The 19,610-nt window shown below is 55.5% G+C and overlaps 1 protein-coding gene across 2 annotated transcripts; it reads right to left on the bottom strand.

Annotated features, from left to right (window-relative positions):
• Nucleotides 1-1,160: 1,160 nt before the first annotated feature.
• On the bottom strand, nucleotides 1,161-14,997 carry PLPP7 (phospholipid phosphatase 7 (inactive)). 2 transcript variants are annotated; one of them, XM_075439795.1, is made up of 3 exons: nucleotides 13,992-14,997; nucleotides 11,152-11,215; nucleotides 1,844-2,014 (listed from the first exon to the last, which is right to left on the bottom strand). In XM_075439795.1, exons 1-3 carry the CDS (start codon nucleotides 14,440-14,442, stop codon nucleotides 1,942-1,944), a joined length of 588 nt encoding a protein of 195 aa, XP_075295910.1. In that variant the 5' UTR covers nucleotides 14,443-14,997; the 3' UTR covers nucleotides 1,844-1,941. The 2 variants fall into 2 exon arrangements, with proteins under 2 accessions (XP_009932585.1, XP_075295910.1); XM_009934283.2 differs by lacking the exon at nucleotides 11,152-11,215 and having other exon boundaries at nucleotides 1,161-2,014; nucleotides 13,992-14,982.
• Between the last annotated feature and the right edge of the window lie 4,613 nt (nucleotides 14,998-19,610).

The raw sequence follows: 19,610 nt of genomic DNA, 5'->3' as shown, positions 1-19,610 counted from the left end.
CTAATTATCAAAAAGCAACAAATGTTACCAGCTTGCAACAGTCATTATCTGAACGTCTCCTTCTCCCCAGCCCTGTAGGACGAGGCTCCCCAACACGCAGGGACAGATGACAGCACAAGACCTAGCTGGTTTCTCCCCGGCCTTGCAAGCCAGCTGCATTTTGCTCACTTGGGCTAGACAGGAGGACAGGGACGACGGGACCCCTTCATTCTGCAGGATGCACCCAGCCAGGGAAGGTGCTGAGTCTGGTAGTGTCCATCACCTGCCAAACAGCAAACTCTCTTCTAAAGACAGAAAAGCCACAGAGAACTGGAAGATTCTGTGCAAAACGTGGGATTTTCTTAGACAGTCATGAGGGGTGATCTGTTTCAGAGACACCACACTGAGGATGGCCATCACCTGGGTGAAGATCAGCCAGGTTTCAAGGTGGCCACTTGTCCATAATGGAAGCAACACCACCTTGTCTGGGCATCAAACCCCATATTCAGTAATCTCAGGCCGGTTCACAGGCGTCAGTCAGCTCAGCCTTGCAACCAAGGAAGGTCAGGAGCACTCTCCTCATTTCACACTGGGTGAGGCACAGAAACGTTCAGCGTTTCCCTCTGTTCGGAGGCTACAGCCAAGCGAGCAGGGGCAGGGGGCAGGGGCAGTGCTGCCTCCCTGCCCGCGAGCTCACCAGCATGGCTGGGTGTACCAGCAAGCAGTCAATGCTGTAAGAGACTTACCTTGGAAATTCCCATCTAGAGCATCATCTGGCATAATTATAAAATCACGGCCATGAAGAGATGAAAAAGACTCTTTGCTGTGTATATAGACCTGCTTTGCAAAATCACCACGATCCAAGACACTGCCTAGCCAATCGCTCCCTACTAGGATGAAAAAGGGCAACTTGTATTTGTCCCTTACCAGACCAAAACCCCCTCCACCACCCTCACGGAGCACAGTTTTGAACAGCAGACAAAAGGACAGCTTCAGCTCACCACCTTCAGCGGCCTGAGCACCCATCTAGGTCCATCCCACCCAAAGCAAACCCCTGAAGTGATCACTTGCGTCCCGTCAGTCAGCAAGACTGCAGGACCTGCTCCAAGTTGTACGCGTATCTCAAAGCTACACTGAACTGTCTTTTGTCCCTTCCCTCATGATAAGAACCAAACAGGGCAGGATTTTTATGATTATTTATTATCTGTGAAGTGCCAGCAGTGTCCTGACTCTGTACAAGACACAACTGCTGGGCTTACAAAAAGAAAAAGCACTGTGGCCAAAATCATTTAGCCTCAAAAAAGTTAACGAACATGTTCTCAGAAAGATCTCAGGTGCTGCCCATCCTGAGGACATAGCAAGGTGCCGATGTGAACCACCCAAACTAAGCAGACATGTAGCTCATTTCTGTCACCCGTAAAGCTTAATTAGGTTGCTGTCCAAACACAGTTTGAGAATATGGCCAAAACACAGGCATGGCCCTTGATTGCTAAAACCCAGTCCATTGCAAGAACCCTTTTTTTTCCTCCAGGTGGGGAAGCAACATTAAAAAACGCCACTACTTGTGGAAGCTACAACTGCTTCCAACAAACAACATGTAGAAAATACTGGGAGGGAGACTTTTAAAGTATCTGCTAGTTTCCAGTGGAAAGGCGACAAGTACCCAGTGTTCACCAGATGGATATCAACATCTGACACGTGTTGGAAGACATCCATATCAACTCCACCAGCCTGAACTGTAAGTAGCCAAAAACAAAGCCAGACAGGACATCTGTGATGTGGTGTCGTCCGATCATGACACGGGAAAAGCCCACGCAGAGGGCCCAGAGGACCAGCAGGATCCGGAGAGGGATGGCCAAGACCAGGTGGTTGAGGAAGAACTTGGAGAGCATGGCCGCTCGGCTGGCGTGCCCGGCTGGAAATGCGTAGGTGTCCATGGTCAGGTAGTCCAACAAGCCAGGGTTAACGTCGTACGGCCCCTTCCGCTTGGCCAGCTTCTGCAAACCAGCCACAATCATGATGTCCAGGAGCAGGGCTGCAAAAGGAGAGAAGAGGAGGGAAAGGTCACAGACAGAAACAGAGTCAAGGCCAATTTTCAAGGCAAAACATTGAAGGACTGTCACTGTCTTTAAATAAAGGTTTGGATTCAGTTCTAGCCAGGTGTCCATGGTTCAGCTGCACGCAACCTCCCTCATCCTCAGCTCACCACCCAAATGTTAATTAACCCTCCCAGTTCACCCATGAAGAAGTACCATTATCACCTCCTCACAGAGGAGAAACCCAAACCGCAGAGGCAAGCGACCCACCTGGGGAGGAAGAGAGCAACTGGCAAAGCTAAAATTAAACCTTTTTTGGCCCTCAAACCACCGGGCTGGGTGTCTGTTTCTGTCCTCTGCCCCACGCTTTAGAAACCTCATGCATCAAGGACGTAGCCCTGCCAGGGTGGCTCTGTGCTCGGGTGACCAGGCTGCAGTGAGCGGCTGGGGGGAGGAACGGTGCCCCACAGCACCTTCTGGTGCCATTCCTTGTCCTCTCCCAAGCCCACCACCCCCTCCAGCCCAGACCCAGCCAGCGGGACCACACTGCACTGGCAGATTTCACTAAGAAAAGAGCATTAAGAGACAGCCAGCCAAGGGAAAAGCCACACAATTAAGAAAACGGGCTTTTGCCACGGGTGTCAACACCAAATGGCCTTTCTTCCCTAACTGCTTCAGGAGCGAAACTCATCAGCACTTGTCTTCATCATCCTCCTCTTCATCCCACCCTCTTTACCCCAGCCAACAGGTACCGTCATTTCTATTTCCTAGCATTGATTTTATTTTGCTTTAATGCCCTCATCTGCTTTTCCCCAGCCCTCCTAATTAGTCAGAGTGCTGATTTCAGCTCCTCGCAGCAATGACAAGGAAATAAATACCATCGCGAGCAGAGCCTGCTCCCTCGGCAGCAATGCGAGGGGCCGATTGCCTGGTTCCCGGGCCCTGATAAAGACCGTTCCCTGAGAGCTGACGAGGCTTCAGGAGGGTGGATGGGAGCGCGGCGGGGACGGGAAATGAGACGGCACATCGGAGGCAGGCAGCTCCTCCTGCCTGCTTGGCTCCCGGCAGAGCTGGGAAGCGAGGAGCTGTCACGGTGGCTCTGCTCGCCCATCTCCCGCAGCATGCCACCTCGGCATCGCTTGGGGAAGGAGCTGACATTTATCCTGGCCAACCTCGCTCCTTACGGCAGCGCTGTTTTTCTTCCCCATCTGCAGAGCATCCTGCGTGGTGATGGCGGACAGCAGGACCTCCCTGGACCTCCTGCCTCCCAGGTCCTGCCTGAGCCACTCCTGAGCTCTCAGAGCTGTGGAGGGGAGAAGGAGCAGAGGAAAAGGTCTGGGCACCAGCTCCTCACCAGTGGGAACGGTGGCACAGGCAGCAGCGGGACTCCAGCTCAAAGACAAGCAGCAGTGGGAGGCTGACATGAAGGAAAGGTTCCCAGGTGGCATCTGAAACACGGCAGTGAGGGTCCAGGTGGCAGAGGGACAGGAGGCTGGTCACGACACTGGCCCTGTAGCAGTAGCGATGGGCTTAGGAGGACCAGGACAGCCAGGGACTCTGCACAGAACCTGACCAAAGGGACCGGCAGACGGGGAGAGAGCAGGGGCCAGGCTGCAGCCCGCGGCGGGGAACCCTGATGCTGTTTGAGCAGAGCAGTTCTCTGACTTTAAAATTTGCTGAGATTGTTTTAAGGGGCTGGTTGGGTGGGAGAAGTGGAGGGAGGCCTTTCAAACACAGGCTGCAGAGCCCCGGAGCAGCCACTCACCGAATGCCGTCAGCACGGCTTGCAGCCGCCAAGGGTAACGAAGCGCTGGGGCTGCCGGCCATTACCGGGCTCTGCTCATGCTGGGCTTCCTAAATCACCTCCTGCCCGGCTCCTCACCCAACCAAGGTGACCTCCCGTGGCCCCAACTCAGCAAAGTGCTTCAGGAGCCGATTTTCAGAGCTCATCGGCTGCACTGCCCACCGGTCCCATCTCACCCCGGACAGGAGCTGGGCGAGAGACGCAGCTCTGGGACGCAATCTCAGGAGCTCAGCCTCGCGCATTCATTTCAGGGAGACGATGCCCCAGCGCTGCCAACAGAAGGCTCTGGCCTGAGCTGCTCCTGCTGAAGTCAGCAGCTTCTTGCATTGCTGAGGAGCCCAGCCAGGACTCAGGAACCAGTCTGGGCACCCCAGAGGATCCCCAATGGCCCCCACAGTGTTCAATATACCGACTACAGACCATTGCCCACCAGTCCTGCCCGTAGATCAACAGCACAAATGTCGTGTGCTTTAGCAACACGTGGTGGTCACCACTGTCCGTCAGTACTTTGCACTTACAAGAGTTTTCTTACCGTCAAAGGTGATGTTGGGGCAACTTGAGGGATGCAGGCATGTATGCATGGAGGTGTTCAGGGCATGGAGAACAAGCCAAAGAGCTGTTTTAATCATCCTTTCATTCAGAAGGTGAATAAAACGGGCCTTCCGTACTGCTAGGTTTGATTTTCGTCAAATGATGCACAGAAAGCCTCGTTTGCCCACATTTCGAGATCTGAAGGCTTGACAGCATTAAAACCGGGGGTTAATTTGCCGTTAAAAGAAAAAAACACAAAGATCCCTCCATCTGGTGCTTTTTCTGTCACTTCCCCCTGCGCTTTCTGTTCCTTCCATGAAGCAACTTCTTTCTGAAAGAGCCCCAGCCGCCTGCCCTGCCCCAGACCCCGAGGCACGGGGGGGGTCCCACCGCCCTGGGTCTCAGCAGAGCCCCTGCAAAGCCCCAGGGAGCTGCGCTGTGCCCCTGCCCTCTCCTGCCGGCGTGAATCAGCAGGCAGCACCGCTGCCGGCACCGCTGCCGACGGCCCATCCTTCCCAAACCGATGCACACGGTGCCGACGCTCAGCAGCCCCGGCCGGGTCCTGTTCCACGCAGCTCCCTGACCCACACACCCACCTGGACTTTGGCTCGCTTGCTTTCTCCCCTCAGTGCAAACCAAATCCTCCCTCCTCAGGCGAGGACATCCACGCCAGCATTACCCAGCCAAGGGGTTCACTTTCTTCTACGCTTCCTTGGTGGGTGTCTGTGCACCCAGAAAGGTGCCTGCCGGCTACCGAAGCGGCCGCATCCGAAGCCCCTTCGTCTTGTGCAGCCCCAGCCACCTGCAAACCGGCATCGTCACCTTCGGTGTGCCCTTCTCCTGTCCCCAACGCGGAGACGTGCAAATCCCTCAGGCCGACAGGAGTCGAGGCTGGAGGAAATACAGCCCTGGGAGATGCCGCAGAAGGGAGCCTGGTGCTGATTTCCCAGCCCACACCTGCACAACGCTGCTCTCTGGAGACGGACGGGGCTGTCAGAGCGTCGCGGAGATGGCAGAGTGCCACCTGGCCCAGGGGTGCGACGCGAGGAGCAAGAAATTTTAATTTTAAGCATTTTTTCATCCTGCTCTTCCCCCGGATCCAGGTAGCACTGGATTTAAAACACAGGCAGCACTGGATTTAAAACACAGGCAGCACTGGATTTAAAAGAGCAAAACAAGGACTAGCTCTTGCCCATCGCTCCTTCCACATTTTTCTGAAAAATCTCCAGAATTTCCCCTTTGACCTGGCTGTTAAGGGAAACAATCCTTCAGATTTCCACTGCAAAACCACCCGATCGCAAAAAAGCTCTATTAACATCCAAACCTCCCTGAAAGCGCAAACCCAAAGAGCAAGTCTCGTCTGCCTGCGACAATTTTAGCATCAGAGATCACCTTGGTATTGTAAATAGCCAACATCTGGCATCAGATGCACAGTAAATGAGCTGAAAGTGAGCCCCCCCGGGCAGACATTTTATATCTATTAATAAGAAAAGGAAAACAATTATCTGTCTTGCTCCTACCACCAAACATTAGGAGCCCATTAAGAGTGGAGACGAGAGGAGAGGCGAGCCCTGCGCAGTCAGGGCACAAGGACGAACCTGGAGCATCGCTGCAGCAGAACCAAGCCAAACCCCAAAGCTGGTATTTAAAGGAAGTCGAAATGGTTGGACGTCCCCCGTCCCCATAAGGTCCTTTCTATCCCAGCGCCCGAGGTGCCATCTCTGCTGCCATCCCTCACGAGGGGGGGCTGAAAGAGGCTGAGGGTGGGGTGAGCACCCCCGGGGCCATCGCCTGCCCCAGGTCGGAGCCAGGCGGCATCTCCAGGGACGGAGGCAGATTCCAGCTGAGCTGTTTACATAAACATGTTATCAAAACCGCAGCTGAAAAACAACCTGGGTGCAGTGCTAGGGGCAGGGGGAGGGAGGAAAAAAGGAGAAAGCCAAAAAAGCCCTTGGCCTCGTCTGCTCCTGCAGCCATGATTCACATGGCTTCACGCGCTGGGGGCTGCTGGGACGAGACGAGGCAGCTCTCCAGAGCCCAGCCTGCGAGATCGGGATCAGAACTGGAGTCACAAGCTGGACTCAGCCTCCCAGTGCCACGACTGAGCACCGGGGAGAGGAAAAGCGGGAGGTAAATGCCAAGGAACAAGGAGCGAGCCCAACCTGAGAGCTCAGGAAGCACCCAAGCCTTAGGACAGAGGACGTCGGACAACCCCCTCTGCCCAGCCCCAGGACCCTTTTAAAGCAGAGACAAGCTGGGAATAACTCATTGCCTGGGCTTCAGAGCCTGCGGCCTGCTCTGACCCGGGTCCCACTGTGCTGGAGACCACACCAACCCTGAGGAGATGGCACCACAGCCACCCCGGCCACGCGCAGAGGCACGGCTGGCTTTGAAGGTCCTGTATTTCCCAGATTAGCCAACCCCCCTCAGGAGCGAACCCTGGGCAAACGTCACCATTCCCAGGAAACAGCTCCTTTTGCTCACAATTAGAATTTCTGTTTCCTTTTTTTTTTTTAAATACTTACATGCCCCATACTACCGCTTCTGAACTTCCCAAATCTCCCGCAGGCATCAGGCTCCCTGACCTGGAAAATGAGCTGTTTGCAGCCTTGACTAGTTGACACGAAGGAAAGCTGGAGGCTTCAAAAGCATCTTCACCCTCTCTCCGGTGGAGCTGGTGGCAGCTGGAAGAGCTCCACTCCTCTGGAATTGAACTCCTCGACTCCATTTTCTTCCCCAAATGTGGTACTATGAGGTGTAAGAGCTGACAAAAGGCACAGATGGCACGCCACGTTGAAAACCCAATGAATCAGACACTGTGGCGTTTTAGGGGGAGGTTATTTTTTGGCTGACAAGCAGCAGAGTGAGGTAAGTGGCCACGAGAAGGTGAAAAAATGGTGGCGAGCAGCATTGTGCAATTAATGTAAAAAAAAAACCCCAACAACTAAAAATAGTCCCGCTACATCCTAGATGATTAGAAACAGCCTCGAGGGCAACCACAGGCTGCTTGGAGATCTCCTCTTGGAAATGCTGCGCCCTGGGAGCTGGGCAATTTGTATCTCAACATCAATTACTGAGTGGGGCTGCCTCACTGGGGTCTGCACGGCCTGGGGACGAGACGCGGGTGAGAGGGTGAGCACAGAGGGGAGGGCTCGTGCTGATGGGGAAAATGAGCTGAGCAGCCCCCAGGACAGCTCAGCTGCCTCCCCGCAGGGCTCCGACAGCTCGCAAAGCCCCTGTATGCGATGGCAGCAGCGCAGGTATCACCAGCACATCCCAGAACCACGCTCAAGCACGACGGCAGCGCACGGGACAAGCTGGAGGAAGAAAACTGCCTTGGGCTGATGACCAACAGCATCTCCCAGCCCACAAAGGCTGGGCTCCTCGCTCGGACTCGGCACTGCTCAGGCTTGTGTTTACACCCCGCTGCCTTCAATAAGGCAAACTGGCAAAACAAAATTGGGGCTGATTCTGTGGCGCTCAGAGGGCTGATGACCACGACATCTCATGGTGCATTAAAGAGCCGGATCAGTTAGGTCTGACAGCATCCCTGGATAGATGGAGATGGAGAGTGAGACCAGAACTGCATTCCCAGTGAAAGCACCGCACTTGCTACCAAAGGGATGAAAAAGAGACAGTTCATCTGATTCCCCTCTCCCATCCCCATCCTCCACCAAGCCTGGCCCGGAGCAGGATACCCGATGGGCTCTCCCTGCCCACCGCTCCTCCCAGTGACTCACCTCGCTGCCCAACGCTCCTCCACGTTCCTCTTCCCAACCACTGCTCCTGTCAAGGCACATTAGATGCAAACACGCTCACCCATTTCTCGGGATCTCCCTTTGGGCCACAGCCTGGCTCAGCTTCTCCGGCAGCGCTGGCTCTGCCCGAGCAAAACAGCTACTGTCCCCTTTGAGCTCCAGGCAGGGGCACTGGGAAGCTGTTGCCGGAGTGACAGACATAAGGATGACTCATTTGCCGTGTTTATTCCCTCTCTTCCCATTCAACAACCCTCGCACTTCTTTTCTCTTTCACTCTGCATTCAGGCTCTGGAACATTTCGCCCGCTCGCTCCGCGCGAGGGTTGGATTTCAGCTGACTGCGGTTTCCCCAAGGGCTGCACGCTGACGGCTGCAGGGCTCGCAGCATCCTCAGCACCAAGCAGCTGGCCGGGGCCTGAGCTCCTCGATGCTGCCCAGTACCACGGGGCTGGTCAGACCACGGGGCTGATGGAGACCCTGTGCAGGTCCCTGGAAATACCCCCCCACCCCGCTCCAGCCCGGTCTGTCACTGACTGTCCTTTATCTGAAGGGACACTGCAGTGCCCTGCAGCGCACCGTATACATTTGCTATAGAGGAAGCAGGTGAGGAAGGGAAGGGGGGCAGGGAAGCTGGGAGAGCTGGGCATCGCTTGCTGTTCAGAGATGCCTGAGCTCATCAGCTGCGAGGGGATGAAGGCTGAGGACAGCACTCACCAAAGGACCGGGGACTTTAACTGCTGTACCTGGGCAGGACAGCAAGAGGCAGATTGGCAGCCTGCTGTGATGAAGAGGAATATTTAATGCCAGGCTGGACCCGTGTCTAGATGCTGGATGCAGGGAGTGGGCATCTGCATTGTTCACTCTGCCTGGCACCCACCATGGGTCAGTCATGCTGCGATACTTGACATTTAAACATTTCCACCTCTCTGGGCAGATGTGCTGAGATCTCAGTGGGCTCTGGCAGGGCTGGGAGGGGAGCAGGACAGGGGCTGAACCTCCTCCACGTGCCAGGTTTTCCAAGGAGGGGATGGTTCACGCAGGGTGCCAGCTCCCGAGCTGCTCCCCCCTTCCCTGCCGAAGCCTCATCCGCCCCGCCTAGCTCTGAAAATCCCCAGCCTCACAATGGGGAAATGAACGGAGAAAAAATAGACACATCTGGCCCCAAAACACCTCTGGGGCTCTCGGCTTAGCAAGCCCTGCTGCGTACAGATCCATCTGCCGTGCAACTCCCCAGCCTCTCTGCTGAGTCCGGGCTGTTGAGCCTCGGGGCTCGATGATGAGCTTGTCTGCAGCGCCTGGGCGTTTAACCTACTCGGTGACCTTAACCAGCAACGGGCTGTACTATCTGGATTCTCACCACACGAACTCCAAAGAAAAGCATGACAATACCTGAAGCCCCTCTGCACTGTCAGAGCCAGGTCAGCAGGGTCTCGAGGGGCCTGGTGAAGGCATTTCTCATTCTCTTTTCTTCCTAACCTACCACTTTCCTGCCAACCTGGTCTTGCTTGGAAGCTGCCGGGGTGGGACTGCAGAGTCCTGGCCATATATATGGTTTTTTATGTCTTATTTTTTTTAAATAAATATATATATGGCTCAGGATAAAGTCACAAGTCAGCAGGGGACTATGCCTCAAAATATCATGGCTTGGTTCCCGGCCAGACTAAAGCTAGGTCAGTATCCAGGGAGAAAGCTGGAGAGAGCAAGAACTGCCTTCCTCCTGACATTCAGGAGTGGAGAAGTGACCCTGGGCTCCCCTCCTCACCCATCCTCAGCCCACCACGCTGCTCGCGATGATACGTCCACCCCTGCAGCACTGCTTTACTCAACGGCGACAAATGCTTAGTGACAGCACCACAGAGCCAGCCTGCCCCTCGGAAGCGGGGTGCAGAGCCAGCTGGTGATGGATGAGGACCGGGACCTGTGTCACTGAGACAGCAAGCAGAGAGAAGATGAGGGCTTTCTCTTCTCCTAATCGGAATACCTATTCCAGAAAGCCATGACCAGACCAGAACCAGTTAATGGCTGGTATTTCAAACTGAGCACAAATACATATTTTATGTGCCAGGGTTAACCAAGCAGATCCCTTCCGACAGCAAAGGCACATGGCTGGACTGCAGATACCTACACAAGGTGGTGATTTGCCACTAAACACAACAGGTGGACTTCACCGGAGTGACCACTGTGGGTAGATGACCATATTCCATCCCCATCGCAGTAAGAAGGTGCCTGGACCTGTTAAGACCACCAGTCTAAAGAGATCAATCTGTTTAGCTTAATAAATAAGAGGTGAAGAAATGACTTGAGCGCTATCCAAAATCTTGAAAGGCAGAAGAGATGGTGGCTGCAAGAGCTATTCAGCTGAAGAGACAAGGGTATGCAGATGCAACGAAGGGAAGAGTCAAACTAAAAGCAAGGCGCTTGTGACAATCCCTACCACTTAATACAGAAATGGTTCTGACAAGTTCACCCTCGCTTGTAATTGTACATCAGATTGAGTGTTTGGGTTTTTTCCCTTAAAAAATTGAACAGGAATAAATTAAGGGATGTGCTTCAGCCTGTATTTTGCCATGGGTTAGATCAATGATCCAAATGTTCTTTGCTGGCTTTGCAGTCAATGAATCACTAAATTTGGATCCACACCCTCATCAGATGGATCAGAACCAGAAACCGAGGTACTGCTTCCCTGGGGTTTAATGGAGTTTCTGTCTGGTTCCGAAGCAGATCTGGGAATTCTAGTGAAAGCTTTATATCTGGTTTCCTCCTGCAAGCCCGACTGCAAGGTTCAAACGATTCTCTAAGCACCTCGGTTTTCATGAAATCCTTGTGATTGCAGAGAAATTTTGAACCGTCCTAAAAGTTCCAGCACCGGCAGACCAATAAAATGAACTCTAAAACTGGGGGGTTTCCTGAGTTATGATTTTCTCAATTTGGCTGGGGGGTGCAGACTTTCTTCTTGACTCTTCAACAGCCAGGGCTGGGAATGCTGAGATAGTCTTCCTGAAAGCACATTCTGGCAGCAGGATTTTTACAGCGGGCACAGATACCTGATTTCTTCCCATCTTTTCAGTAACAGGCTGCGAGCGTGCTTCTCTGGCTGTTTGGCATTCACTGGAAAAGATTGTGACGAGAAGGAGAATCAATAAATTCCATCACAGATGACAAACATGGAGGGAAAACATTGCTTGGGGTTGCTAATCAACATCTGCAGTTGGGATGGATGGAGCATTCCAGGGTCAGACCCCCTCACCCGAGATGCTCCCGCGTGTGTTGGCAAAGCTCCTGCCAAGGGCTCCTCAGTCGCAGGGCCCCCCCTCCATCTGCAGTGGTGCTTCTGCCAGGTTCCCAGTCCCGTTTCAGCAGTCTCCTGTCTCCTTGCCTTGAAAGCCTGATTGCAAATCCTAAACAAGTGCTCTATGATGGGCTGGCTCCCTGCCCAGAGACTGCATCAGAAATTCTGCTTGATGTATCAAACTCTCAGCAAGCAGGGGGAAGGGAGGAGAGCCAGGGGAGGTAAGGAAGGGGGACCATAGACAACCCCAACTTCCCTGCTTCCCTTTCCCCAGGAGACCAGGGAAAGCATGAGGAGGTTCCCTTCCCTTCAACCTGTCCCTACCCAGCAGGGCTTTACACCATATCCTGATGGATTTGATCCACAGGAAAACAGCAGCGAGAGGGACCATGGATGCCAGACGCCGCAGTCATGCCATACCCTTCCGACCTACTCATGCGACCCCACCGCTCATGGGATCTGTCCAGGGCCACCAGCCCCACGCTCCCCAGCCAGACTCCTTCCTCCATCAGCAATGCAGGTATCATGGCAGCAGCTCCTCGGGTATTTGGAGCTCCTGACTGCAATCTTAAATATCAAACCAAGGCCACGCCACGCAGACCTGCTCTGTGGGGTGGCACAAGTCCTGCTGAGGAAGCTCTGACAAGAGAGGCTGAGGGCACCTTAGTCAGTCCCACCAGTCAGTGTTCTCTACTCAGAGGGCAAAGTGGAGCTCTTCGGAGGCTGCCAGACCTATGGAGCTGTCAAGTCACATTGTGAACTAGTCCTTTACACAATTTAACCATTTTCTTTCTTGGCAGGCAGAGAAGAGGGATGGCAGCAGTGTGTATAGGCAAGCAAGCAAGACTTCAGAACCCCCCTGAGATGTCCCCGGGCACCACATTTGAGCTCAGGAGACCCGGAGACACAGGTTGTGGTGCAGGGCTGAGCTCTCCTAGCCACCATCTGATACTCAAAGCTTCAACGCAACCCGGAGGTGGCTTTGCATTTGGCCTCCTCACATGGCAACAGAAGGGTGAAAAAACCTTTCTTGTTTTTAAGCCAAAGGTGGCATTAGCTGCTTATAAGGATCTCAAATATGTTGGAGTCGAACAGGTCAGTTTTCAGGCTCCAAAACCGTCAAAGGCTCTTGGGTCAAGAGATATCTGGAAACTGTGCTGCTTGATGTTAGTCACCTACTATTTCATCCTAATGCCCTTTTAAAAGGAGCTTCTTTTCTCAGCGAGAGGTTGACCCAGCACACTGAGGAGCCCCTGGAAGAACTGCTGACGTTGGCGGGCTCTACATCACGCCAATGCTATTCTGGCTTCTTCCCCGCGATGGCCTCCCTTCATTAGATGTCACAGCACGAGGACAGTCTCTTTCAAAGGCAGAAGGGAGAAAAGGCAGCTACCACTGTACTTTTCAAGCCAATTTGGTGCAATCTTTGCCCTCTCCAAAGGATGAACTTGTGAAAAAAAATCCTGGGGCCATGTTGCAGAGCCCATATTGCATCGCAGTCAGCCCCTGCATACAGGATGTCCCTCTCCTGAGGTGCATCTGAAATAAAACACCCCTATGGTCCCCCAAAAGGCTCCCTGAGAAGCAAAGGCCTAAATCCAGTGTTTTCAATTTCTCTTACCAACCAAAAGCAGGAGCTCCGACTGCTGTTTTTTTGGGGGAGGGTGAAGCAGTAGGGTGGATCACAGCCAGAAGAGATAGTAATTAGTCATAAGGAAAAATATGATAACTGGGTCCCATGCCAAAGGCAGAAGAGCAAGAAGAGCAAGGTCCTCACGTAGACATGGCCAGGGTGGGTTGGGGCCAGGATCTAAGGCAAGTCACGCCTAGAGCTCAGCCCTGTGACTGGCAGGACATTGGTCCACACGGGTGGGATGGGCCCTTCTCAAGTGAGAACGCAACTCCTTTAACACATCCCAACCTCCAGAAACAAGGACGCCGACCACCAGGCAAGAAAGGACTAGCAGGAGAGACAGAAAGATCCCAGCCCGTCTGTACAGCCTCTGGGTCAAATTAGGGCATGGAAATGGGGACAGCAGCAAGAAGGGTCCTCATGGGAAGGAGGATGCGAGATCAAACAGCAGCAGGGACAGAGACAGGACTCCATCACGCGGCAGCCCAGACGTGGAGCCAGGGTCTGTTCAAGGAGGTGGTGAGGGGATGGAAATCTTTTTTCTCAAGGATATCCTCAGGAATTGATCCAGGTATCAAATATTAAAATCTTTGTTTTCCCCACCTATCAAACCACCAAGGCAGATGACCATAGATTAAACACAAGACGTTGCTGCTGGCATCCACCTGCACATCCCAGACACTTCCTTGCTCTGAATGGACAACCCTGCCCCATGCAGGACCGGGGACCTGCGCCTACTCCATGGGTGTCACCAGCTGCCAGGATTACTACACCTCTCTCAAACTTTTTGCTACATCCATCACCCATGGCACCCAGCACCGAGACGGCCCGTCAGCGCAGCATTCACCCTAAGGGTCCCTCTCTGCTTGCTGCCCGCACCGGTGGCTGGGAGCAGGTGGAGGAGGAGTCCCAGTGCAACCAGGGCTGGGCTTTCCCGGCGGGGAGGGAGCTTTGCCACTCACCTAGCAGCAGGTTCATGAGGACCTCTTGGCCTGCCAGCGTGCTGCTCTTCACCAGGCAGATGAGGGTGCCGGCGATCCAGGGGATCCCATGCCCCGTTATCCCCAGGAGGTTGATCATGGAGCGGGCACCGCCCCAGGAGGACGCCCTGTTGGCACACACTCCCAGCCTCTTGGACATGCAGATATCGATGGCTAGGAGGGAGTTGAAGGCGATTCCTTTGAAGGAGGGGTTGAGCTGCATGCAGTCCTCTTCGGGCAGCTGCTGCGACTGCCTCCGCTCCTTGGGGTTGCTGTTCTGGGCACCGGCTGCCCCGGCCTGGCTGCTCTGCTTTCTGCCGGAGCCCCTGCTCTCCTGGTTCCCCTTCAAGGGCTGATTCAGGGAGAGGAACTCAGCCCTGTTGAGGACATTGTTCCTGTCTCTCGCCCGGGACCGCGGCTGGGATGCTGGCATTGCAGTCTCTTCACGCAACCTTTGCAAATACCGGGAAGGAGAGCAACTCCTCTTCTCCCTGCAGAGATCTTCCCCGACTCCCACCCTCACGAGCGGTGAATTCGGGAAACCACAAAGGTTCCCCTCTGTTGCAGTTGCCCCCAGCACAGACTGCAGCTGTTAAATATAGAGTAAGGAATGCACATGGCTGTTTACTTCGTGGGCCTAGCGAGCCTGGAAGGAAAATTAATGCCAGGCTTGGCAGCCACTCCAGTGCCAGAGAAAAAGGTTACATAGCCAATAGATTGGGAGAAGAGGAGGGAAAAGCGTCGTGCCAAAGGTTGGTTGCTTCTGGCCTGGTCTATTTAAATCTTCCAATTGCTTATTCCCCTGGGCTGCAGGGGAAACTGGGAAATGTAGTTTCTTGCAGCACAATTCGCATTTCAGAACGGGCGAGTCAGGGCTGGGGGAGATGGCAGCACCCTCAGCTGGCACGGCTCCGGCGCTGGGCTGTGCCACCCCGCTGTGCTGGGCACTGCTCGGGGGCTTCCCCCCAAGGGGCTCTCCCTGGGTATCTTCTCGACTTGTCTGTTCTGCAACATCTCACCCTCTGCTAGGGCACCCTAAACACGACCTCACCTTCCCCTCCCTGGCCTGGACACCTTTCAAGCACCACCAGCCCCGCTCCGGGCGCACCCCTGCAGAGGCTGCCATCACCCACCCCGCTCCCGGACCAAGGAGCAGCAGCATCTGCCTCCCGATTAAAAGAGACACGGCGCCGCTAACGAATTCCCATCCCCCAGCGCCGAGCGTGGCCTCAATACCGCACGTGTTTCTGCCGTGTCACCCGGCATCACGGAGCCCACGCTGAGAGCGGGTGACAGGCGGTGCCGCGTCCCCGAGCTGCGGCTGTGATCAGCAGCACAGGTACCGGCCCCAGGGGAGCGGGCATCGCGGGATGGGGTGGGGAGGAAGGCTCGTGCCAGGCCCTGGGCAGTCCGCCCGCCGAGGACAGGGAAGACCTGCCGTCCCTCCCGCCACGGCACGTTGCGCTCCATCGCTTCGTCTGTGCACGGCTGCCGTCAGCCTCCCGCCTCCCCGCTCCCCGCCGCAGCTGGGGTGAGCCCCTCTGAGGCATCTCCCACCCGCCGACCACCTGAGAACGTCCCCGCCTGCGCTTGCATCTCCACTTCACAGGTCTGAACCATCTCGCTACAGTCCCTGAACCGCAGCTGCCTGGATCCAAGCCTCAAGCACCGCTGCGAGAGACCATCCGTCTCGGCTCCTCCTGCCCGAAGGACGGCAGTGCCTGAGCCAGATCCACCCGGGCTGCCATCACCGAGTCACCTCCCCTGGGCAATGGGCTGTCGCGGCTCTGCACCACCCACGTGCTCAAGAAACAGGATTATTCCTATGCAAACAGGCTGGAAATCCCCCGTGGACAGAGAAGTGGAGAAGATGAATATTGCACTGAGGGGCAGAACAGGCACGTCTCTTGGTGCCAGTGACATTTGCCTACACAAACGTTCAGTTACAGAGGCCAGTATCTGCACAGGTAACCCTGGGAATCAGGCCCCCAGGTGGCTTTAAAAGTCTTGTCCAAAACGCACTGGAGAACTGAAGTGCTAAATGAAAGGTGGCTCTTGGCTTTCGAAGATAATAGGAAAAATGTTGCACTTTCTTCGCACTTTTTATCCAGAGTTCTCAGAACCCTCTCAACGCGTCTGCACCCAGCCTGTGCCCGTCGGACAGAGGTGGCCAGAGGTGAGGGCAATGCTTCACCAAGCAAGTGCCAGAGGTCCTGAGGAGCCCTCGGCCCTGGGCTTCGCTCATGCTCCCCTCCCTAATGAATCAAAGGAAAATAATAGATGTGGATTTATTTCTGAATCACCCCCTCCAGGAACCTACCCCTAGCCTGCAATGGTGATCCCAGCTGGAGGAAGAGCTCGTCCCCTCCTCAGGCACCCCTACCCAGCCCGTAAACCACAACCCTGTCCAGCTCGGGTACCATCAGGGGCTGCCCCATCACCAACACCCACCAGCTCCCGCCCGATCGCTGGCTGCGCGGCAGCATTCTCACGCTATCGGGGAAGTCAGCGCCTCGTCCCTATCTGCCTGCCCTCGTCCTGCTGCCCGGCTCCAAGGCATGTGGAAAATCTCAGCCCACCTGCCATCAGCCGGCGAGATAACCGGCGTCACCGCTTTAACTGGGCTACGGCTGTCACCTCGCTGCTGGACGGCCTCCCTGTTCGCCCCGCTCCACGCAGGGCTGCTGCCGTGTGGGGCTCCTCGCAAACGCCTGTGAGCAGAGGGTTAAAGCTCTGGTGGCCGGGAGCCCGCAGAAACGGGGAGACTCCTCTCTTGCTCCTGTCCGGCCCGGTGCCGGGGATGCTGAGCCATGACTGAGCGTGTTCCTCAGGAGCTGTCACTGGGGAGAAAAAATACCGCGAAAGCCCTGGGAGTTAATTGAATCTGGTGCCTGTCTCTTCTGCTGACACGGATATGGGGGAATTTCTCTGGCTTACACGCATTGCTGCCCCGGCCCCCCGCGGGAATCCAGCCTCGCACCCCAGCACGAGTCCCCAGCGGGATGGGGACGGAGGAGGAAGGGCAGCATGGGATGGGACAGTGCCAGTGAACCCCTGTCAGAGGCGCAGCGGGCCGGGGAAGCAATGCGGTCTGTCCTGCAGCCGGGCGGGCTGTCACCACCAGTCCCAGCCAAAGAAACCCAGCTCGGGGGGCAAGTGTCCCCGAACCCCGCACTTGGGACCATGCCAAGCGCTGTCCCGCCACACGCACGGAGGAAGAGACGCAGCGAGCTGAGAGCAAAAGTGCTCTGCTCACAAAAGCAGGGGTTTATAAATATCCCTGCTAAACCTGTAGACAGGCTCCGTGCTCCGGCGGGGCTATTCCGGGCCTGACACCCGATCCACGCCGGTCATCGAGCGCATTGGAGAACACCCAGATGGACAAATCTGGCCGGACAAACCTGGCACGCTCCACACACCCATCGCGCCCGCTCGGCCCCGGCTGCTCTCCCCGCCTGCCTGCCCACCCCTGCCTGCCCACGGTGCTGTAGTCCCCAGGCTGGGAACCTCTGGCCACAATTCCCACGTAGCCATGGCCATGCAGACCCCGCTGCAGATGTGGGTGGGATGGGAGGGCACCAGCATCTCCTTCCACCACAACTCGCTGGCAGCTTTGGTGCGTCCCAGCCTCCGGCAGCAGCTGAGCAAGACACAGCACTCGCAGCCAAAGCGCTTGCGAGTAAACCTGCGGCGTTCCTGGGTGGGATTCTTCTTGGGGTGGAAAAGAAAGCTTGGCCAGAATAAAATATAACACTCTGCAGCATTTACAGCCCACGCAGCAGGGCCAGTCAGGCCCATTAGTGCAGCACAGCCTAGCCACTGGTGGGCTGCTCTTATCTGCTGAGGCTCAGACGGCGAAGGGGAGACCCTGCCTTGCAGTGAGCCTGGACAACATGCTGGAAGGACACGGAGGCACAGTGCTGGCCACCATGCTGGGGCAAGCAACAGCAGGAACGGAGCACAGCTGTGCTGCGAAAGGCACGGAGAGGTGCATCAAACGAGTGTCAGAGGGAAACGCAACTCACAGCATCAGCAGGGACTCCTAATTCTTACTTCTCACAGCTTGGCCTCGCATCTCCAGCAGCTCCATCAGCGAGCACTGTGCTCTCTGGCACAGGAACCGTTCTGCACTCGGCTGAATGCAGCCGCTCTGGGGTGGAGTGTGCTAACGCCTGAATCACTCCCAGCAGCGCGATGGAGACAGGCACCACCAACACCCAAAGAAAACTCCAGCTGAAGATGAAAAACTAATTAAAATTAGAGTGAGATAATGCAATTTCCTAGTTGACCAGAACACCAGAGACAGCCAAGTTGAAGCAAGACCTGGCTGAAGCTGCAGTGAAACTAGAGTTGCAGACTACGCAGTTTCACTGGATTCACAGTGCTCTGAGAAACTGTGACAAGCTTGTTTGGAAAGTGTGAAAGAGTCTTGGAAATGTCAAAGTATTTCAGCACCTTCTGGAGACTGCTGAAGCAACTGGATATTTCCTTTGGAGCTGCTCATTTCATTCTTTCTTGTACTATGTGACAGTAAGTTGCTTGCTTGTGACTTCAGCGCGTTCTTAGTTTTTCTCTCTGTTGCAGGGCTAGTGACTACAGTCGCGCCCTTCATGGAGACTGGGGAGTTTAAAGTCAATACTCGGCCGATGCTTTGAGAAACGCGCAGAACAAAACCACAACAAGATACCGTGGGTTTCCCACCCCTTGCCAAGGGGCTGGCAAGGAGCACGTCTGCCTGCCCTCGTCCTGGGGTGTTCGCTGGCGACGATCACCCCGCGGCTCTGCTCCCTCCGACCTGCCGGAGGGCAGACAGCGGGCGCAGAGCGTCGCAAACGCCAGGCGCTGCGTGAGCTAACCAAGGGCTGAAAGCCATTTGCTTGGCTCTGTCCCGCCGTAACCACACCGCAACCGGCACCGACAAAGTGATCTTTACCTCTCCATTCCCCAGGTTTCCTATTCAGAAACAAGTCACAGGGACACGCGCACCAGGCGCGACGCTCGACGCCCAGCAGCCATCGCCGAAACGCTGGGGACGCGCAGGTCACCCGGTGCTCAGCTCCCACTGCTCGGCCCCGCGGCTGGCTGATGGTCAGCAGGGCCAGCCAGCGACGCCGCTCCTCAAACTGCCCAAAGCGGGAGTTCACGGCTTTCCCGCAGGTTGTTGCTGCCTTGGACGCTGCTCCTCTCTGTTGCAGCTACTCCTTGGAGTACTCGGGTGCTACGGAGAGCTTCGCGCTTCGGGTTGCCTGAACCGCAGCCCGGCCAGCCTGGGGGTGCAGGTTTTGCAAAGGAGACCGTCGCTTTAGCAAATCTTCTCGACCAAGCTGCAGCCGGGGGAGGAAAATCTTAATCTGAAAAGCCAGGACAAAATACACTGCAGTTAAATTTAATGAAATAAAAAAAAAGGGGGGGGGGGAAAGGGGAAAAAAGCCCTTTCTGAAGCAAACTACATTACCCACAATTCAGGGGAGCGTGGGAGGAAATGCTGTTTTCGCAGAGGAGGTTTAGCTCCAGCAGCTGCGGTTTAAAAGCGCGATGCAGGGGGAGGGATGGGACAGGCGCGGGAGGGCGGCGGGGGGGGCCGGGGCCGCTGGCATGCGG

Source organism: Opisthocomus hoazin, chromosome 19 (genome assembly GCF_030867145.1).
Source record: "Opisthocomus hoazin isolate bOpiHoa1 chromosome 19, bOpiHoa1.hap1, whole genome shotgun sequence".
Lineage (NCBI taxonomy): Eukaryota > Metazoa > Chordata > Aves > Opisthocomiformes > Opisthocomidae > Opisthocomus > Opisthocomus hoazin.
Note: the sequence above shows the minus strand (reverse complement) of the source record. Positions and strands in the feature narration are given on the sequence as shown.

Coding starts and splice junctions, on each gene's coding strand:
- PLPP7 (XM_009934283.2), bottom strand. CDS start 14,442: ATGCCAGCATCCCAGCCGCGGTCCCGGGCGAGAGACAGGAACAATGTC. Junction 2,015..13,991: donor CCTCATGAACCTGCTGCTAG/GTGAGTGGCAAA, acceptor CTCCTTTTGCAG/CCCTGCTCCTGGACATCATG.